The sequence below is a fragment of the Rattus norvegicus genome, chromosome 10 (genome assembly GCF_036323735.1).
Source record: "Rattus norvegicus strain BN/NHsdMcwi chromosome 10, GRCr8, whole genome shotgun sequence".
Classification (NCBI taxonomy): Eukaryota; Metazoa; Chordata; class Mammalia; order Rodentia; family Muridae; genus Rattus; species Rattus norvegicus.
This window is the reverse complement of record NC_086028.1, coordinates 19,391,999-19,412,644: the sequence shown is the minus strand read 5'-3', so window position 1 is coordinate 19,412,644 and position 20,646 is coordinate 19,391,999. Positions and strand designations below refer to the sequence as shown.

General features: G+C 46.9%; 1 protein-coding gene across 1 annotated transcript in view; it reads left to right on the top strand.

The window, feature by feature from the left end:
* Nucleotides 1–20,646, top strand: part of Dock2 (dedicator of cytokinesis 2) — a 417,576-nt gene that overhangs the window by 336,343 nt on the left and 60,587 nt on the right. The window contains exons 30-32 of the mRNA NM_001419946.1: nucleotides 6,364–6,442; nucleotides 13,734–13,834; nucleotides 13,925–13,983. Coding sequence (NP_001406875.1) covers nucleotides 6,364–6,442; nucleotides 13,734–13,834; nucleotides 13,925–13,983 — 239 coding nt within the window. The remainder of the gene's footprint in view (nucleotides 1–6,363; nucleotides 6,443–13,733; nucleotides 13,835–13,924; nucleotides 13,984–20,646) is intronic.

Sequence of the window (20,646 nt, the reverse complement as noted above, 5' to 3'; positions counted from 1 at the left end):
ACCCTTCCCTTTTCAGAAATTCACTCAACTGCAGTGTCAGTTTCTGAATCTCTGGAGAGAGGGTAAGCGCAGTCCATTTTCCAGGATTTTGCATTTCTCGTTTCGGATGGATGGTTACTCCTCGGTACCACACTGATAACAAGTCAGATGTCAGCAAGCAGGGCACTGGTATCATGAGGTGACGCCAACTTGGTCTTGAGCTAGAGAAGCGCCTGCTAATGTCACCTCCCCCTAACTGGCTGTCCTTTTGCCCTTACAGAAGAAGAGCTTAGTCTATAGGTTTCTTTCATATTCTGGCTACAAGGATGGCTCCTCCACTTACGGAGCTCATGATGGTTGCTCGTGACAGCTACAATCTGTGCGTTATTTCATAGCTGATATTTGTGAAGCGCCTAGACCAGTCCGCTGTCACAAATGCTCTGCACACATTCGCTTCCCCGCCCCTCATGGCAACCTTATGAGCTGGAACCACCACCATTCGCATTTTACAAATGGCACAGCCGGCTGACTTACTCACCACTGCAATGCCTGTGAGAAAGAGAGACGCCATTCAACCTGTGCCAAGTCCTGAGCCTGGGCTTCTTCACCCTGTGTACCAGAGACATTTGTCTGAGGAGCCTTGAGCAGACATCCAGACAGCAGCCCTGAAGGGGAGACAGGCTGCCAAGGTCTTGCAGCTAGTTTGGGGAATATACACAAACAGAATGTGTACCATGATTTATAGTGGGACACTCACCTAAAACACCATTTCCTCTTCCCCAGGAAGAAACAATCCACATACGCACCGAGCTTATCTCTAAATTAGCCGACATTCCAACTAATTCACTTTTTTTCCCTTATCTTCCTCGCTCTTTTCCTCTCTCTAATCTTTATCTCTTTTCCTCTATTATCTGTGTTACTGTAATTAATCTATTACCACCTCTGATTTATGCGTGTATACGTGTATCAGTCATCTATTACCCATGTTTCTGTTTGCGGGTGGAGAAGGTGGAGTCTTCTGGCTTTGAATGTCTCCCCAGCTGGGGGCTGTTTGCCTTTGCAAAGGGAAAGGCATGTCTACTGTAAGAAACTCTTTCTGCTAGAACATTTCTCCTTTTGGTAAGATGCAGCATTCAGCATGATCTGATTTACATGGCATATTTAAATTTTAAATGATCGAATTCCTCATAATGTTGTAAATTAACACAATTATGCTAGGAAACCTCTCTCTTCCCTCTTGCATCTGCACCTCGAGCAGGAATCATAGCGCTTCAAGGGGAGTCAGGGATTTAAACACATCTCTACGGCTGCTCTTAAAACAGTCAATCAATGTTTATTGAGTGCCTAAGGCTCTAGGGAGGGCACAGATCCATTCAAGTTTCAATCCTGAAGGCTTCCTCCTACTAAGGGAAATAATAAGTTTGACCAGAAATGCGTCCGAGTCCTGCAGTGACCCTCACGGGAACAGAAATAGCATGAAGATGTTCTAACTAGCGAGGGTCGCATCTCCTTTGAGGGTCATGTAGCTGACATCCTGCACACCGCATATTTACATTACAATTTATCAGTAGACACTGAAATAATTCTGTGAGCAGGGGTCACCACAACAGGAGGAACTGTATCAAAGGGTTGCAGCATGAGTAAGGTTGAAAGCCACCATTGTTGCTGATGACTTCCTGGGTTCAAATCCTGTCCCCTTCATTAGTTATTGACCTTGGGGAAGTTACTTAGCTGCTCTGGACTAAGTTTCCCTCCCTGTAAAACAGGACTAGCAATAGTCGCTATTACAGCAGAGTGTGGCGTTTATGTGGCTGAAACGAAAGAATAAATGGTGTAAAGTAGTTGGGACAGTGTTGACACACAGAATGAACTTTATAACTATTGTTTTTACCTTCACATTCCTGTCACTGAAAATGTGTCCTGGGGCACGTCTGGAGGACAGAGGACAAAGGACAACTTGTGACAATCCGTTCTCTCCTTCCACCACATGGGTTCTAGGGATCAAGCTCAGCTTGTCAGGCCTAGTGACAAATACCTGTGTCAGATGAGCCTTCTCGCTGGCCCCTGATTTCCTTACCCCACATAGCACGACTAATGTTGAAGTGCAATAGGATTCTAGATTTGGTGAGGCTGCTGCACCCTCAGGGGAGTGTGGAAGGGCGCTTCAGGCGGGCTGTGCCCAGACAAGTTGGTGTATGCTGCTTCTCCCTAACCTCTTGGTACATGAACCTTGGGACGTTGGGGTGATAGGAGCAGGTTAAAAGTTCAGGAAGAATGCATGTGTCAGGCTCAAGGGAAGCGTAAGAGCTCTGCTGCCCAAGTGTATCTGTTATATCTGTCCTTAAGTTTTGACCAGTAGACTCAGCTATACCCTAAGGAACCACAGGGTAGAGAGCAAGGTTCCCAGGAGCCCTCAGATCCCCCGAATGTTCCTTGCCAGGGAGGGTCCCCACTCCCTTCTCTGCTTTCATTCACGTCCTATTTTGGTGTGGCTCTGTGCCTTCATAACAGAGTGCTTCCGTCCTCAGATTCACCATCGCTGAATGTGGTGGCAGCAAGCTGAGACCCGGAAGAACAGTGGCTGAGATTTACTGAGCTTACCCATGTGCAGAAGCACTGGACCCTCATGCTTAGGTTGCATCTTACTGGGTATCCACACTTGGATCCTCTTATAGAAGGTGCCAGTGAGATGCTGAGATGGTCAAGGTCATAGCTCGGAAGGATGGAGCATTGACTGGGCAAAGTTTGCTGCAACCTTTGTGGGACTCTGGCTACTGAGTGTGTGTGTGTGTGTGTGTGTGTGTGTGTGTGTGTGTGTGTGTGTGTGTGTGTTATATGTGTGTATATATGATATATATGTGCGTGTACATATATATGTGTATGCATGTATGTATGTATGTATACACACACACATACACACACACGCACACACACACACACACATATATATATATACATATATATATACATATATATATATATATATATATATATATCCCACTATGGATAATAAGGTGAGGTTGAGTTTTGAAAATGAACTTTATTTTAAACAACTTATGTTCACTGTTGAGAGCCACAGAGAGTTGAGTGTTTTCTTGCTTCTATCCACTTCAGAACAGCTTTTTAAAAAAGAAAACCAAGCAAGAAACTCCTTATACTTCCTATCTTGAACACAATATAGAGTTAAGTGGGGTTCCTACATTCAGCTTGTGGCCCTCAGAGAAGCTGGAAGGAGGTGAGACAGCTGCCTCTTAGCACCACCAGCGCATGGCTGATTAGTTTCCAGTCACTAGCCCAGCCTCTGGGAGCCCCAGACAGGTTTAAACTGACAACCTCAATAATGTCTGTTCTGGAGTTACCGATAGCTTTGTTGTTAGCAAGAATGTAGAAAACCCTCGTCTGGGTATCACATTTCAGCTCCTGAGATGTTTGTACATAAAGTGACAGCCACTCAATGCGCTCCCATCTAGAGAATCAGATAACTAATCTTTAAGGGGAAAATATAGATGTTGTTTCAAAGGCATCTTAGCACATGGCAAAAAGAAAAACCAAAGAAATCCCCCTCTTTGACAGTCTGATTTGGGGGAAGGGTTGTGGGATTTTCCATTCCTACTGTTATGTGGTCCTACCTGCTCAAACTTGGTTGCTAGGTGTTCCTTGCTTGCCGTTTGTCTGTCTACCCATTGGCATCTGGTTTTATAAGGAGAAGTAGGCAGCCTGAAGGATCCAAGGGATTTTCCAGTGACCACTGTGCAACTGCAGGCTCTGGGTTAGGCCCTGAGCTCAGCACTCATTCCCTGTAGCAACTCCAGGAAATGGCTCCCTCACGACAGTATAGCAGGGAGGAACCTGAGACTTCAAAAGGATAGTAACATGACCCAAATCCACAGAGCTTGGAAAGTGGCAAAGTCAGAAATAACACCTAGGAGTGTGTGCATGTTCCAAATTCTGGGATCCCAACACTAGAATAAGCTGACCCCTCCACACACACTTCTGCCCCTCAGCAAACAACCTGTAAGTATTTCATGAACTACTAGTGCAGCCCTATTACCAAGCTGTGCTCCACCAAAACCAAACAACAATAACGACAACAAAACCCTCTAGTACCCACCATGCTCAGCCTGGCCAAGTTATAGCAGCAATGTTTATGCACAGCCCCCATATGTCCTGAAAGCTTCTGCTTTTATTTTATGGGATTTCTCTGGCTGCAGGGTGCTCCATCGGTCTGTAGGAGTGGGATGGGGATGAATGCACTGGTACCTTGGAATAAGTGGTCCAGGAACAAATTCTAACCACTAAGGGGCAGCGAGAGTGGTATTAACAGTGCAGCTTATTTGTCTCCTAGGAGGGGACACTTCTGACAGGCAAATGTGTTGTGTAAGGTCTCTTAGTGGCTCCCAGGCATAATGGAGTTCAAATTATTACCCACAGTCATCAGCCCTTCCTTTATTGGCCTCCTCCGGTACCTCAGGCGGGCTCTAAGCATTTCCCTGGACCAGCCACTCGGGGGACAAGGAGATATTGGATAGCCTGCTGCTCAGTAGGAATGGTGGGACCAAGATGGCAGAGTGTTTACCTAGCATGCATTGGAGTCTAAGTTCAGTCCGCAGCATTGAAAGAAGGAAGGCCAAATCCCAGGCATAGGCACACAAAGGCGACGTGGTCGCATCTTAGCTGGAAGGCAGCCACAAAACTCCAGGGTAATGATTATGGCTTTGTCCCTATCGGTAGCAGTGAGGCAAAGCGAAGTAGGTAACTCTTGACCTATTCTGAAAGCGATGCTAAGAGGATACGCCGACAGGCTGAGTGTTGGGTGTAGGACAAAGCCTGAGTGAAGTTTATCAGAGTTGATTTGTTTTCCTCTTCGGAAGCAAGTGCAAGGGGGCCCGCTCTTCATTCGTGCGGGGGGGGGGGATTACCAAGAGAAGCGGGAGTACGGGCATTTGAGAGTTAGCTTCGGCGTGAAGAGCAGAGAGCTTGGATGCAAACTGGAGCTCCTGAGAGGCCTAGGATGAAGATACAGACTGGGAAAAAGACGTGAGCACGCCATGTTCCTAATCTCTAGGGAAGTGTGGTCTGAAGGAGGAAACTGACAGTGTGCTATTCCCTGTCCTCCAAGAACACCCTTGGGGCCCTACCCTGTGAGTAGACTATGGTCTAAAGCAGAAGTTTGGCCACATGGAGACAGCTCATATTTCAAACATACTAAGAGTAGAGAAAGTGCTCCCATAGGGTGACCTTTAGCATATAGAATGATCAAAAGGATTCTGAGAAGTAGGAGGCTCTGGGTGCTGGCTACAGGACATGTTCAAGCCTGTACCAGGAAAACATAATTTTGACTTAGAGCTGGGACAGGCTATAAAATAAAAACATGCCACTAAGTGCAAAGGAAGGAGCTTGAATTGCAGGGTAAGAGTGAAAAAACGGGCATAGGAAGGAAGGTCTGGCCAAAGCACGCAGGGCATTGCATGTAGAGAGAGAGCTCTGCTGGTCTATGAGCAGTAGAGAGCCATGGAGGTCAGAATGGCCGTGGTCAGGGCTGTCTGTGAGAATGGCAGGACAGGAGAAGAGGGCTGTGGGAACAGTCAGTGGGAGCTCATGGACAAAGGGGGAAAAAGAAACCAAGGTGGTCAGAGAGACGGGGGTGCATTTCAACAGCTGAGGACCAAAATGTAAAATGAGGATGATATTTGGCTAGCACTGGGTCCTGGATGGACTGGAAAAAAGGTGATCAAAGGAGGTGCACGGGGTATGGAACAGCGATCACAGGAACCTTGTCTATTATAGGGAAAAAGTCGAGAAACCACGAAACGGCCCATCAATAAGAAACCGATTAAATAAACTGTGATGCGGACGTAGAGTGGAAAGCTCTTTGGTGATTAAAATGGGTGACGTGTGGCAGCACTCATTGGTGTGAAAGGAGTCCACGATTTATTATTGAGTAAAATCAGCAAGCTATGAAACCACATTCGCCGTGTAATACCATTTATCAAAATGACGCCCTAAAAATGTCATTCGTGTAGACGCTTCTAAGGAGACCTTTGAAATGATGTTCACCCACATGTTGATGGTAGCTTTCTCTAGGAGAGAGGATACGATGGAATACTGGGGAGGGGATGCTCTTTCTTTATATCAGTTCTGCACAGCATGGGCTGTTCAGCCACAAGCTTCTAATTGTTTGACTGTAAGACAATACAAGTTTCCAAAGAGTCAGATAGACCAGCTCTTCAACTCTAGTGAGGCAACCTCAGCGCCTACATTGGCCTCCATTAGTTTCCATCTGAAGATCAGCCCACTCTGGGAGGCTGTGAGGAGATTTCAGTTTATCAGGAAGAGAAGAGAGAGGACGCTCAGTTGGTCCAGTAACCTTGTTTCCTCTTCCAGGGTCTTCCTCAGAGCTATCAACAAGTTTGCAGAAACCATGAACCAGAAGTTTCTAGAACACACAAGTTTTGAGTTCCAGGTGAGTGTGAGACATTTGAGTTGCTCAGGGCGGCTACTCCGGAGCATTGGGCTGGTTGCTTCCTCCTCCACCATTACCACCCGCAAGCACACAGAGGCTGCAGGTGTCTCTGCAGACATGCGTGACGGAAGTGAGGAAAGAAGACGTCCCATTTGACTGGGAGGCATGCCACTTCCTCACTGTCGACACTGCTGCTTGCTGCCTTTCAAAAATGTAACATTTCCTTAGTATTTTGTCCCCCGGTGCCAAGGAACAGCCAGTCACAGACACGGACGTACAAAGCTTTCAAGTTTATCTCTGTGACTTCCAAATTTCTCCAAAAGTCATTTTGGCATGTGTGCTCAGCCAAGATTCGGGGCCTCTGAGACCTTAAGGCGGGGTTGGGGCTGTGTGATGAGAATGTCCCTGAGGTAAGTAGACTGATGTCCCTGGTCGGGCCCACAAAGAGCCTGCTCTTCAAAGCCTGATGGGAAAGTCTGTATTACTGCCCATGGCTGCAGGAGTGAGAGAAGAAACCCTACCCCCAGCCTGAGAAGCTTCCCTCCAGGGATGTCTTCAATCCCCTAGAGTCTCTGGGAACAGAGTAGGGAATAGACGAGGTCACCTAGTTCAGTAACTCAGAGCCGTGCCGTTTCCATCAGCCTGGCCTCCCAAGCTCAGCAGCAGGCAAGGGTGTCATCCCGCCAGAGTGATGACATCTCTAAGATGCTAACTTCCCTCCCACCTCAGGAGGCTTTGCCAGCCCAGGAGCATGCTGGGAAAACTTACCAGTCAGCTGCTGTCGGAATAGTTCCTCTTCACAGAGCCTGCCCTGCCTGTCTCCTCTCTGGGATTTGTTCTGTGACCCTGTGGTCATGAGGTCACATCTAGGCATTTCTCTAGGCACTAATTGTCATTTGAAATCATCGCTCTTGCTCCTCCGATCCCATCCATGTTTTCTTCCCTTCTGGTAAAACATGCCATTCTGGGCTCTGTGCCTGGCGTACAATGTCCCCTGGGGGGGCGGTGACACCTGGGCTGAGACCAGTGCCATGAACCTTGCTGGGGTTGTGATGTCTTTGCTGGGCTGAAAGGACGAACATCTTCTCTGAACAAGGTTCTCGATCCTGCCCCCATGATCTTGCATTCAAATCTGGGAATGGAAGTGACCGATGTTCATGATAACAAGAGAAGCCGCCATAGTTTATATACCCACTCATAAGAAATCACTGACCCGAACATTCTTTTTTTTTTATCTTTATTAACTTGAGTATTTCTTATTTACATTTTGATTGTTATTCCCCTTTCTCCGGGCCAACATCCCTGTAACTCCTACCCCTCCCCTTCTATATGGGTGTTCCCCTCCCCATCCTTCCCCCATTACCACCCTCCCCCCAACAATCCCGTTCACATTGGGTTCAGTCTTGGCAGGACCAAGGGCTTCCCCTTCCACTGGTGCCCTCACTAGGCTATTCATTGCTACCTATGCAGTTGGAGCCCAGGGTCAGTCCATGTACAGTCTTTGGGCAGTGGCTTAGTCCCTGGAAGCTCTGGTTGCTTGGCATTGTTGTTCATATGGGGTCTCAAGCCCCTTCAAGCTCTTTCAGTCCTTTCTCTGATTCCTTCAACGGGGGTCCCGTTCTCAGATCAGTGATTTGCTGCTGGCATTCGCCTATGTATTTGCTATATTCTGGCTGTGTCTCTCAGGAGAGATCTATATCCAGTTCCTGTCAGCCTGCACTTCTTAGCTTCATCCATCTTATCTAATTGGGTGGCTGTATATGTATGGGCTACATGTGTGACCCGAACATTCTTATACCACCGCTAGCTAGCTTCTCTGAAGATGCAGGAGTGGGCAAGACCTGGACACAGAAAGCCTGACATCAGCACCTTGATGCATTTGGGACTAGAAACTGCACTGGCTGACACAGGCTTTCACACGGGACCATGACCACACTGTAGATTCAGTGTGTCACTATGGCCTTGGGTGAGACTTTCTCTCCAGATGACAAGTCTTTTCCAGGGCAACCAAACATGTCACACAGGCTAAAGAAAAAGGTTTCATTTCCCACGCAGATGCCCGCGGTCTCCACTTGTTACAAAGCCCGTTCAGAGGAATAGATATGTCCATGGTGTTTGAAGGGACAACTTGTAACAACATACCTGGGGTGCCAGAGAGGCAGTGTGTGACCATAAAAAGGCCAGCTGGTTTGCCATTTTCCCCTGAAGTCAGCAGTTCTAGCCTCAGGGACCCGCCGTTCTGACTGTCACTCTCCTCCATGGTCTCAGGGAGGTACTTTCCCAAGACAGGGTCAGCTCCAGTCCTCTAGGCCATTCTTTGGGGTTTCATAAAACTTTCCTGAAAGAAATTTTATGTATGCGACATATCTAGGAAAAGGGACATGCCCTAAGTGCAAAAGTTAAGCTGGTGAAGTTTGATGTTTTACGTAAGTACTTCACTGTTCTGTGCCTCGGTTTCTTCAATGTTAAATGAAGATGTCATGTCGTTAGTGGCTCTCTCTTTAAATGGCTACAAACGTTAGGTGAATTGATTCATGCAGCTCACATTCATGTAACTCACGGTCCTGGCAACAGAATGATGTTTAGCATCATTTTTATGATGGTGATGATGATAACAATGCTGCTTGTTGGTATCAGGAACTGCTTTCTCCTCCAGCAGTGACACCACCTGGTCACTGTTGCCATAGCAATGGCCATACATTCCCAGCATACCTTTGGCTTAGTTCCCACCTTCCTTTGGGAGCAGTTATGTCATTGTGTGATTCAAAGGGCAAAAAGACAGCATCTCTATGGGTGCCACTCCATAGGAGCCAAAGCCTGCGCATCATAGAAATGGTGATTTCTGCTGTAGGCTAAGATCAGTGGTACCCTCTGGATGCTGGGACTCGATGCTCTTGGCTATTTGCAAGGTCACAGGGACCAGAAGAAGAGGACTTGTGCTGAGGGTCCAGGCTACTTCGCCTCACAGACTTGTGCAGATAAAAGGCAGACATTTTCTGCTCTCTCTCTCTCTTCCCCCCTCCCCCCTTGTCCCTCTCCGTTGTCTCATTCTCCCATTAAAACCTCTCCACATGGAACCATGTTGGCCCATTGTGTTTTGTCTTGGACTCAGCCGAGATTTCTACTCCAACATTGGTGGTGGTTGGTGGTAGTGATGATTCTGTTGTTGGTGGTGGTGGTGATGATGTTGGTGGTGGTGATGATGCTGTTGGTGGTGGTGGTGATGTTGGTGGTGATGATGCTGTTGGCGGTGGTGGTGATGTTGGTGGTGATGATGCTGTTGGCGGTGGTGGTGGTGGTGATGATAGTTGCAGTGGTGGTAATCATGATAATAATCATAGTGATATTATAAGCATCAGGGCTAGGAACTCAGGTCAGTTCTTGACAGGCAAGCCAGCAGAGAAGCAGCTTTTTGATCCTCACAACATAGCCCGAGGCTGTCACGCCCACAGGATTCTGTAAACTATGGAAAAGAGCTAGGAACACAGAATCAAATAATTCTTTTCTAATGAGGCTTCCACAGATATTTAGTGAAAAGTACCCCAAAACTGGGTCATTTTTCAATCTTCTCTTTGTTCCCTCATCTTTTCCTCCCCTCCCTTTGAGAACGGATTTGTTCTTTGTACCCTGCCTGGAACACCCTCATCTCCTTCTTGTGGGCTCATGTATTATGCATGTGATACCAGCAGGAGCAGCCTCCATCCTGGCTCCCTCTGTCCAGAGCTGGAGCAGGGGAAAGGAGATTAGCCCTAACCTCTCCTCTGAATGGTGGTTTTGTGATTCAAAGGGCAAAAAGACAGCATCTCTATGGGTGCCACTCCACAGGAGCCAAAGCCTGGGCATCATAGAAATGGTGATTTCTGCTGGAAGCTAAGTTCAGTGGTACCCTCTGGATACTGGGACTCCATGCTCTTGGCTGTTTGCAAAGTCACAGGGACCAGAAGAAGAGGACTTGTGCTGAGGGTCCAGGCTACTTCACCTCACAGACATGTGCAATTCCACTACCGAGCATTGACTCAAACGTAAATTAGCGCCAAGGGGACATATGCATCCCTATGTTCACTGCCGCGAGCCACATTGTGGTGGCCATGACATCACTCTACATGGCCATCAATAGGGTAATGTCCTATACACAGTGTCCTATACTATTCAGCCACAGAAGATAAAATCCTACCTTTGCCTTAGCTTAAAGAGAGACTGAGAACATCATGTTAAATGAAATAATCCAGGTGCAGAAAGACACACACTTTGTGAGTCCATTCCTATATAGTCTCTGAAAGCCAGCTCTGCAGAATCAGTAAGTACGATAACAATTACGAGAGGCTCTCAAGGGGTCAGATGGGAGATGCTGTTCAGTACCCACAAAGCTGTAGCCATGAAGGAGGGATACGTCTGGGGTCCTTCACAGTAGAAAGCCTAGGCACTCATAACAATGTCTATCTTAAAGTGACTAGGAGACTTTTACCACAGAGAATTGATGAGTGTTTAGGTGGTGGATACATTAACTGGCCCAGGGATAGATGTGTATCTAAACTTCCCACTGGAAACTGTGGATTTATACTATGATGGTGTGGTAATCCAATTCAAAGCGTTTTAAAGCAACAGAGGGCAGGAGTTAGATCAACGTGGCTCCCAGTGCCACATTCACCTGTAGGACACAACAGTTTTGTGCTCCGTGGTCCTCAGGTTTTTTTTTTTTTTTTTGATGTCCAAATGTGGATAGAAATACACATTTTGTCCCTTCTCTGAAGGATGTGATTTTTAAAATTATTATTCTTTTTTTCTTTTTTTCTTTTCTTTTTTTTTTTTTTTTTTTTTTTTTTTTTTTTTTGGAGCTGGGGACCGAACCCAGGGCCTTGCGCTTGCTAGGCAAGCGCTCTACCACTGAGTTAAATCCCCAACCCCTTAAAATTATTTTTAAATTATGTATATGTATATGTCTGTGTGTGTAGAGGTGTGTGTGTGTTACCCACAGACTCCAGAAAAGGGCATCATATCCTCTGGAGTTACAGCCATTTGTTTGTGTCCTATGGATGCTGGGAACTGAACCCAGATCCTCCACAAGAGCAGCCCAGGCCCTTAACCACTGCAACATCATTTCAGCTCTTTGGGGTTGGGGGGTCTTCATAGGAATACACACAAAGCATGGCTATTGACCACGAACTCATTCCATAAATACTGCCTTGACACAGCTAGATCAGACTTGCAGCCAAACATCATCCAGATCAAGGCGATCAAGAAAATGAAGTCTTTGGCTCTGTGACCTTTACGTTTAGTAGTGAAGATAGAGAATAAATTCCATAGTTTAAAACATGTCACGAGCGCGGGGAGGATGGGGTGTAATGAGGACGGATGCCAGCGGATCTGCTTCAGTGTACAGTACCGGGCCAGGCTTTCGTAGGAATTGGTGTCTAAACCTGTATGCAAGGGTCCATGGGAGTTTGCTGGGTAGGACCTCCTCATTTAGTCCTCATAACTACACCCTTTGGGCCCCATTATCCTCATTTTCCAGGTGAAGGAACCGAGACTCAGACAGGTAGGATGGCGAGCTCCTGACAGAGGACACAGTAATCAGATGGCAACCCCTGGAAAGCATCCTGACAGTTCCCACAGTTTAAAACAATCCAAAGCAAACAAGCAAACAAACCGACAGCAAACGGCTGTACCTCCTGCGTCCTGTGGCTCTGTGGTTCCAGCCTTAGGAATGTAGGCCACAGAGAGAGGTTCCTGTATGGAAAGAGGTTCAAGGGAGGGATGAAGACAGTGCCACTGCCGGAGAAAGAGGAGTGGGACCGAGCTAGATGTCTATAAATGGGCTAAAGGGCTATAATGGGTAAAGCTGAGGTAACCCTGACGTCAGAGTACTATGCAGCAATGGAAGAGAGCAAAGCAAACCCGTGTTGCTCATACATGGGCAAAGAGAAAAGCAGAGGACAGCAGAGTGGCTTTGTTGTTGTTGAAGATGCTTTCTTTTATATTATTAATTAATTTATTCATTCACTTTACATCCTGATAGCAATCGCCACAAACAGCCTCTCCCCGTCTCCCCGTCTCCCCGTCTCCCCTCTCCTCCTCTGAGGAGGAGGAGCCTGCCCCGGGTTGCACCTTTAGGCCTATGCAAGGTTTGGCTCTAAGCAGTTGTGACCTTGGCAGTGGTGGCTGTCTATAGCCTGTGATGGGCCTGCTTGTGTGGAAGCTGACTGACTCCATGGCAGGGTGGCACCTCTTGCTGCCAGGTCTGTCCTTTTGCAAGTCAGGCCTGTGGCATCTTAAAACACTTTCCCCTGAGCAGCCAAGTTGCCAGCCTGTGCTTTAGTACAAAAGGAGCTACCTGGAGGTTGAAAAGAAAACAATGAGACGGGCAGGTACTTTCCAGCTCCTACCGTGGTCCTACCTGGTGAGCACATCTCCTCATGTCGCCTTTACTGCAGCCCTCTGCAGTGAGCACCGGGTTACGCCAGTTTCCCAGATGAGTTTGCTGAGGTGCACCGCCACCGTGGGCCTTCAGCTTTCTAGACTGTGACCCATATCAATACTGTCGCCACCATGCTCATCCTTTTGATAACTTTCCCTATGTCTGCGTTCAATGATTGTTCTGTTTGGTGTCACCACAGCTGGGGGAGTGGGGGAGTGGATTCCATCACTGTCTTTCAGAGTCAGCATCAGATCGTATACCTGCAAAACTTACAGCAGCTGAGAATTATCAAATAGGCAGGCCAGAAAATTGGTACTTCTAACACATTCCCAAGGGATGCTTCTGATGGTCCCAGAACCAGGCTTTAAGGCCTTGGAACAGTGGGGAAGGCAAGCGCAAACTGCTTTAAGACAGAATGGATTGTGGGCCGGCTCATGTCAGGTGGATCAGGGAGGGTACCCTGTGAAGCCCTGACTTCCTGAATGGCCTTATCTTTCACACACCTATACTTTCAGGGCAGGAACCGGCTCACCAGAGATCCCAGCTGGGCTGAGTCATTTGTCTTTCAGAAAGGAAAACAACAGAAGTGCCCCAGCCACAAGAATCCAGCTCTAAAATTCCCCTTGACTGATCCCATTGTCGGGAGGGGGAGGCACTGCTAGGGCCTAGAGAGATCCATCCATTGTCCTTGCTTTGGCCAGGATGTTAATTTTGGAGTCCGTGCCAGTTAGAAAATTGCAGAGCACACAATTAAACTGGTCTCGCCTCTGTCTTCTGCCGTCTTTATAAATTATTCACGTTAGCCGGCGTTTAATATGCCTCCCCCACGTCAGACCCTCTCCATGACTGCTCTTTTTTTTTTTTTCTTCCCTACAGCTGTGGAACAACTATTTTCATCTGGCAGTGGCTTTTATCACTCAGGACTCTCTACAGCTGGAGCAGTTCACGCACGCTAAGTACAACAAAATCCTGAATAAGTAGGTTGCATTCTCGGATTGTTTGAGAGTGGGGAGCTTCCTGAAACACTCCAGAATAGAGCTAAAAGCCGGCACTTCTGCTCCTTCCAGGTATGGGGACATGAGACGGCTCGTGGGATTCTCCATCCGTGATATGTGGTACAAGCTTGGTGAGTAAGTGCCCATGCCCCGAAAGATGCGTCTTTGTGTGCCCAGTGCCTCCCTGAAGACCAGTCCTGACCCTGTCTTTCCCAGCCAATGTGAATCTGTTCCTCCTGTGTGATGCCCTGAGGGCCTGTGAGGTCAAACAGGAATTTGTAAGAAAGGAAGAGGCAGGGCTGCTGTTACACATCCCAGGAATGGCCGTAGCTATTCTGCATCCTGCTTCCTGGGTGATCCATAAAATATTTTCAAACCTCACAAGGGTAGGAGAATGGACTCTCTGGGAAATAATGAGCCCAGACGCTGCCCCGTGACAGTGAGCTGCAGGGATGGTTTGTGGGTATTGGTGAAGGGAGGGATGGAAGCAAAGGGACCGTTATTGACCATTCTGAGTGAAATCTGACGAAGGAGCTACTATGAAACTTTATGTCATATCCTTTAGGACCACCCCTGCTTTCCCTTACTCATCATGAAACCCCAAAACGGGAGTTGTTTGTCCGAGCTAAGAAAATTGAACATCTCAAGAGTGTATCTTTCATTCCAGGAGAACGGAAACCAGTAGTCCTGCTTACAGACCAGATTTGTGGTGAAAGATGGGTGGGTGGGTGAACTGATGTCCATGAAGAGTGAGGACCTCCATCTCTGACATTAGGCTTTCTCCTTGACTCTCTGGTGTACAATTGCCCTGCCCTGGGCTTAGCTACTGGCTCTCTTCAGTAGAGGAATTTATAAGGAGGGTTTGCCCCTCTTGGGCTTTTAGCCTTAATGAACATCTCAGGCTTCACTTCCTATGTCCTTAGAACCTGTTCCCTGTCAGGTTTTCTGGATAACTTTTAGGGTAAGATTTGTCCTCTGGTAGGAGGATGTACAGTACAGTGTGTGGTAGCCAGTCTGATTTCTGTGGTTGGCGACCAGCTGACTCCAGCTAAGACCACATACTTGATGATGGTGGAGGGGTAGGGAGAGAAAGAGAGAGAGGCAGAGAGAGAGAGAGAAGCAGAGAGAGAGAGAGGGAGAGAGAGAGAGAGACTCAGAGAAAGGGAGGGAGGGAGGGGAAGTTGAGGGGGAGGGGGAGAGAGAGACATTGACTCACAAAATCTAAAGCGGCAGAGTAAAGGACCTAGCCCCAAAATGCACTGTCACAGCTCAACCTGGAGCCTTGGTCAGTCATGTACAAGCAAACCTCAAGCAAGAGAATGTAACATCCCTTTTCCTTAGCTAAAACAAACAAACAAACAGAAAACCACCACCTTCCGAGGTGCCTATGAAGGTCATAAAAGTGAAGACTGAGGCAGATGTCGTACATGCATCTGGAAATTGTTACTCCTATTCCTGCCCTGGCCCAACAGGATGGAATCTAACTGTGTTGTGGGTGCACTGTACACCTTTGCCATCAAAGCTCAGTCCAGTGTACACTACCAAGGCCTCCAAAATGGGCTCCAAGCAGTAATCCCAAACAGTAAAGCAGGGAGAGCTGTATGACCCATAGATACTCAACAACGTGGGTACTGCCAATGTCTGCAATAGATAACCTTTGGTTTTCCTAGGTACTTCCCCAGGGCCACACTGGGAACCTGGGTCATCTCCTTGAGCTCTATTCTCCAAGAGGCTGCCGATGCTCTCCCCAGCTGTGACTATTAAAACCTCTTCAGATATTGTGACATCTCTCCTCAGGCATATCCTCTTACTGTGTGCTTTGTCTGGCTACTTTCGATAAGGAAAGGGCTATCAGAAATAAGAAATAGGTTGTCTCCTTTGCCATTTGTGTTAGTTGGCTTTTCGTAGCCATGCCCAAAATAGCCAAGAGAACGACTTGGAAAATTCCACCACTTGGCTCATGGTTTCAGAGGCTTCAGTCCACCGGCCTTGGCTCTGTGAATTTGGAGATGTGGTGAGATGGAAGGAACATCATGGTCACCTCATGATGAAAAAAAAAGCAAGTTTGGGATGGCAAAATATAGCCCCACCCTACCACAGACTTACTTCTCCCAACCAGACCCTGCCTTTTAGGGTCTCCATTTCCTCCAGAAAAAAAAAATAGTTGACACCAGCTAGATAGCAAACCTTTAACCCTGGAGCTTGTGGGGGACACTGTGTGTTCAAATCCTAACATTATTATTTGCAGACGCATGCGAGAGCTTAGTGCTGCAGGTAGACTCCGGTCCAAAGCAACAGGCAGTGGCTGCAGCTCTCCAACCGCTTGCTATCTGGCTGGAATATAAGCCCGTCGCTACCACATCTTCCGAGTTTTTCAAAAGAAACCAAAAACTTAGATCCTTCAAGGCCTTCTCATGAATATCAATGGCGATGAATTGAATGTTTTCAAAATATCCCATGCTCTCAGCGAAAGAATGGCGTGCCAGCTTGCATACTTTATTTTGACCAACAGGGACTAGCTGAGGCTGTGGTGGGCCTCCGTTCCCAGCTCCACACCCCAGGCTCTGCCACAATCTCAGAACGAGGAGCTGTGCTTTGTTCGTCCCGAGCAGTTCCACACGGCCTGCTCTCTGAACATCCCTCACCGCGCCGTTTTGCACACAGAAGATTTTATTTAGATATAGATTATGTTTTGGCAGGGAGTCTTGTGCTCCCAATTATGCTGATGAATGAAAAGCTGTTACCAAATATTCCACCTGCTTAGAATCACAGAACATCGGGGCTGGAAGGGCCCTTTAGAGAGCATATTGTCCGGCATTTTTCAAGCATTTATTCTTAGCCAAGGGCCAATAAAAAGAAGAATTCACGCTTGATAAGTAAATGGGATAAAGGTGATCATGGGGCAGGAAGCCCACTATAGATGGCTTTCTGATGCCCCAAACAGACCCCGGGGGATAATTAGAAAAGGGATTTATAGGATCCAACCCTTATTTTACCACAGAGGAGAAAGAGCTTGGCTACATAGTGGGTTAGAGGTGGAAGCTTGAAACATGATGGCTGGAATGCTTGCTCAGACTCACAGACATCTCTGCTGCTCAAAGTGCCTGCAGAATGAATTAGCACAATTAAAAGGCCTATCATCTGGAGGCTGCGAGAAAAGAGCCATTGATTGTGGCTGCCCTTGGGGATGCTGTTTGCTGAGATAGCAAGGAGTTTCTGAAGAACAATAGTAAAAGCAGAGAGGCCCAAGCCACCCTAGGTGTCACCTTTATGCTAAACCCTCACAGCACCCTGCTTGTCTCAGAGAATACCCACTGCATTGGCCTTCCTTAGGAGGGCCTTGTTCAGACATGATGTCTACTGCAGGAAACAAAAATCAAAGGACGTTTTGACGAAAGCACCACCCTTCGTCTTTTGTCCAGGCTTCTGGGGAAGAAGAAAGTACATCAGCACGTACACACACACACACACACACACACACACACACACACACACCAGGCTTCCGTTTGTTAATGATATGGCTGCCTTCTTCCTTGTCTCATTCAGAATTAGGAGCTGAGACCTGAGGCAGGGAGGACGAGTGGCTGGCTCATTGACATCCTATCCCGTTGCTCTGTGAGATTCTGGTGTTAGCACACTAATGAGATTAGCTTGATAATCCACACTAGGACCAAGCTCCGAGTTCATTAGGGACCGATGTACTGAGACCACTACACAGCTAATGATGGCCTTTAAAGGGCAGCTCACTGAATAGCTGAGCTCTCCGGAGCTGCCTTTCATGATTACCCATACAGTAGCTCTTCCTCTCCTCTTCCTAGCTGAGTGGAGGTGGATAATGTTTGTGTTCATTTCCTTTCCTTTCTTTTTTCTTTTCTTTCCTTTTTTTTTTCAGGATTGCAATTTGCTCAGCCAACAATGTCTTGGAGTCAATGTCGGTCATGTGACCCACATCCATCCCATGGAAATATCAGCAGAGACAGACTTGTGTGTCTTCAGCAAAGCATTTCTTCAAAGAGGGACGAGGGCTGGAGGAGAGGGAGAGGGACTAGAGAGTGGACTCAAGAGCACGGCACGTCATTATTCTGCTCTTCTTTCTCTCTGGGAATAATGGCTGGAGAGGCAGCAACTGTCTTGACGCCTTGGGGACAGCATAGGGGATGGAAATGATCCCATCTTATCCGATTCACAACTCCAAACCGACCATCTTCTGAGGTCTTCTTAAGGAGGAAAATGAGAGCTTGGCTTAGCCTTGGTTGCCAGATTTCCATTGCACTAATAAAGCAACCAATTTGGTCTCTGGTTTTAAAGATCATGTAGTTACCATGGGTCAGGAGAAGCAGAAAGACACACCCAGGGCCAACAACAAATGCTTCCTCAGGCTGCAGTTAGAAGAATTTGTCTTTAGACCCCCAAATCTGATCTTCTTATGAGTAATTTTTTTCCCAAAGAGTTATGCTTTCAAATGATGTGAAATAGCCAACTAACTATGTTTTTCCGAGACTACAGATAATGAGTAAATCATCATGCATGTTAGTATTTGAAATTGTGCTTTAATGCCAGCAGCAATCAGGAGACTCAGCATCAGTATCTTCTTCTCATTAGGAAAATCCGCAGCAGCCATGTGATTATAGAGAACTAATTGTGAAGCTCATCTCAGGCTCGAAGGTTATTTAACGTTCATTCTTCTGGGAAGAGTCTAGGCTTGTGTGCGTCAGCGCTCGCTTGCATCTATGCTGGTCAGGGAGAGGAGGCATGCGGTGGGAGATCTTGGTGAGGAAGCCTACATAGTGTTAGGAGCCCAGCCATTTAAGGGCTCCTGCATTCTGTGTTTTGGAGTCCTGGACCGACGCCAATGGTGTAGCATTCTAACACTGGCTTTCTGCTTGGTATGAGGTAATGCTCATTTTATAAATGACTCTATATTTAACCCTTCCATGTTCCCTTCATTTAAGGTCCAGATCATGTGTAAACAGTCATCATGGGAAGGAAAGACAGTAGCATCTTGGCCACATATGGGGGATGAGCACTTCCAGCAAGCTCAGAAAATAATGGAAAGGTTGAAGGGAAATAAGCCACAATTTATATCCTCTAGGGAAAAACCACTATCTATATGGGGACATTTGGAATATTGCTTTTTAAAGTGAGATGATATAGTACAGAAATCATAGAAGAAATGGCTCTTTTTTTAACAACGACAAAAAAGATTTTACTTATTTATGTTATGTATATGAGTACACTGTAGCTGTCTTCAGACACACCGGAAGAGGGCATCAGATCCCATTACAGATGGTTGTGAGCCATCATGTGGTTGCTGGGAATTGAACTCAGGACCTCTGGAAGAGCAGTCAGTGCTCTTAACCACTGAGCCATCTCTCCAGCCCAAGAAATGGCTCTTAAAACACATCCAAGAGTGTGTGGTCCACATCAAGATCGGAGCAAGAATGCAGCAAGGCGAGTGTTTCAGGAAAGTAGCCCAAGCAAACACCCTTCTTACACAGGCTGGGAATTTCTTCTTCCCAGAAGAAATTGCAATATGGTGCTAGAGAGCACACCCATCCATGTAATAGAAAATGTTGAGCACTGTTCTGGGCAGAATAACAGAAGACGTGGACCGTGATATCCTGAATGGCAAAGGGTGGGCATATGAGCAAATTAAGGGTTCTTATGGTAAGGGTACCTTGGGTCATCCAGATGGGCCCAATATAATCACGAAGTCCTCATACGTGAAGAGAGAGGCAGGAGAGTGAGAACCAGATATTTGAGGAAGTTCTGTGGCCATTATAAGGATGAAGGTGGGAGGCCATTAACCAAGGAATGGAAGGAGGCTGCAAGGGCTTGATGGGGAAGGGAATAGATTCTTCCTTGGACTTCTGAGCTCATTCGTGTGTGTTCATACATTGATCTTTTAGTACAGTGAAACCCATTTCAGACTTCTGATCTCCAGGAGTGTGATATAATTAAGTGTTTGAAGTTATCAGTTGGTGGTGACTTAGGACAACAAGAGCTGGAATCCACTATAAGCGCCTTCTAAAGGTCATGTGACTGAGGTTAAAACTGAAAATGGGCCAGCGACAGAAGCCTGGCCCCATTGATTCACCCATTTGAAGTTTTCCATTGGTTGCTTGATGGTCACCCTCTACTTAATGTCTGTAAAGGTGAAATAACTGTAGGGTAGAAACTTGAGGCACACAGAGAGCCTATAAGGACCCTGCAGAGTGAGCATGCCATGGTCCACCCAACAAAAGAGCCAAAGTTCTTCCTTCTACAAACTGGTCCTATTGAAGTAGAATGTGGGCCAAGTATCTTGTTTTAACCTCTGTAGTATCTACATATGAGATTGTTTAAAAGGCCTGGCCATGTGGTACTTGTGTATACCAGTGGTACCAGTCCTTAGGAGGTGGATACAGGAGGATTGGGAATCTTCAACTACATAGGGAGTTCATGGCCAGCCTGGGCTATAGGAGATCCTGTTCTAAAAGACGAAGAAAGGGAGAGAATTGAAATGAGCAATTAATTAGTTTTAACTGCACAGATGTACATTATAATGGGGTTATATACCAATAAATCCATCATAAGTTGAGTACACTGTAAGTAAAAAATACATTGCAACCCCCCTGCCCCAGCTTAAAAGCCCCCCACACTGGAGTGTTGGCTGCTTTTTCTCAAAGTGGTGATGCTGCTGGGAGATGCAGCTCTGTGTCAGTCTGACATCAAGAGAGAGGACTGGTCTGCAGAAAAAGAAGGATCCAAATTCAGAATTCAAAATATAGACCTGGAATTGGAGCTCAGTGCTA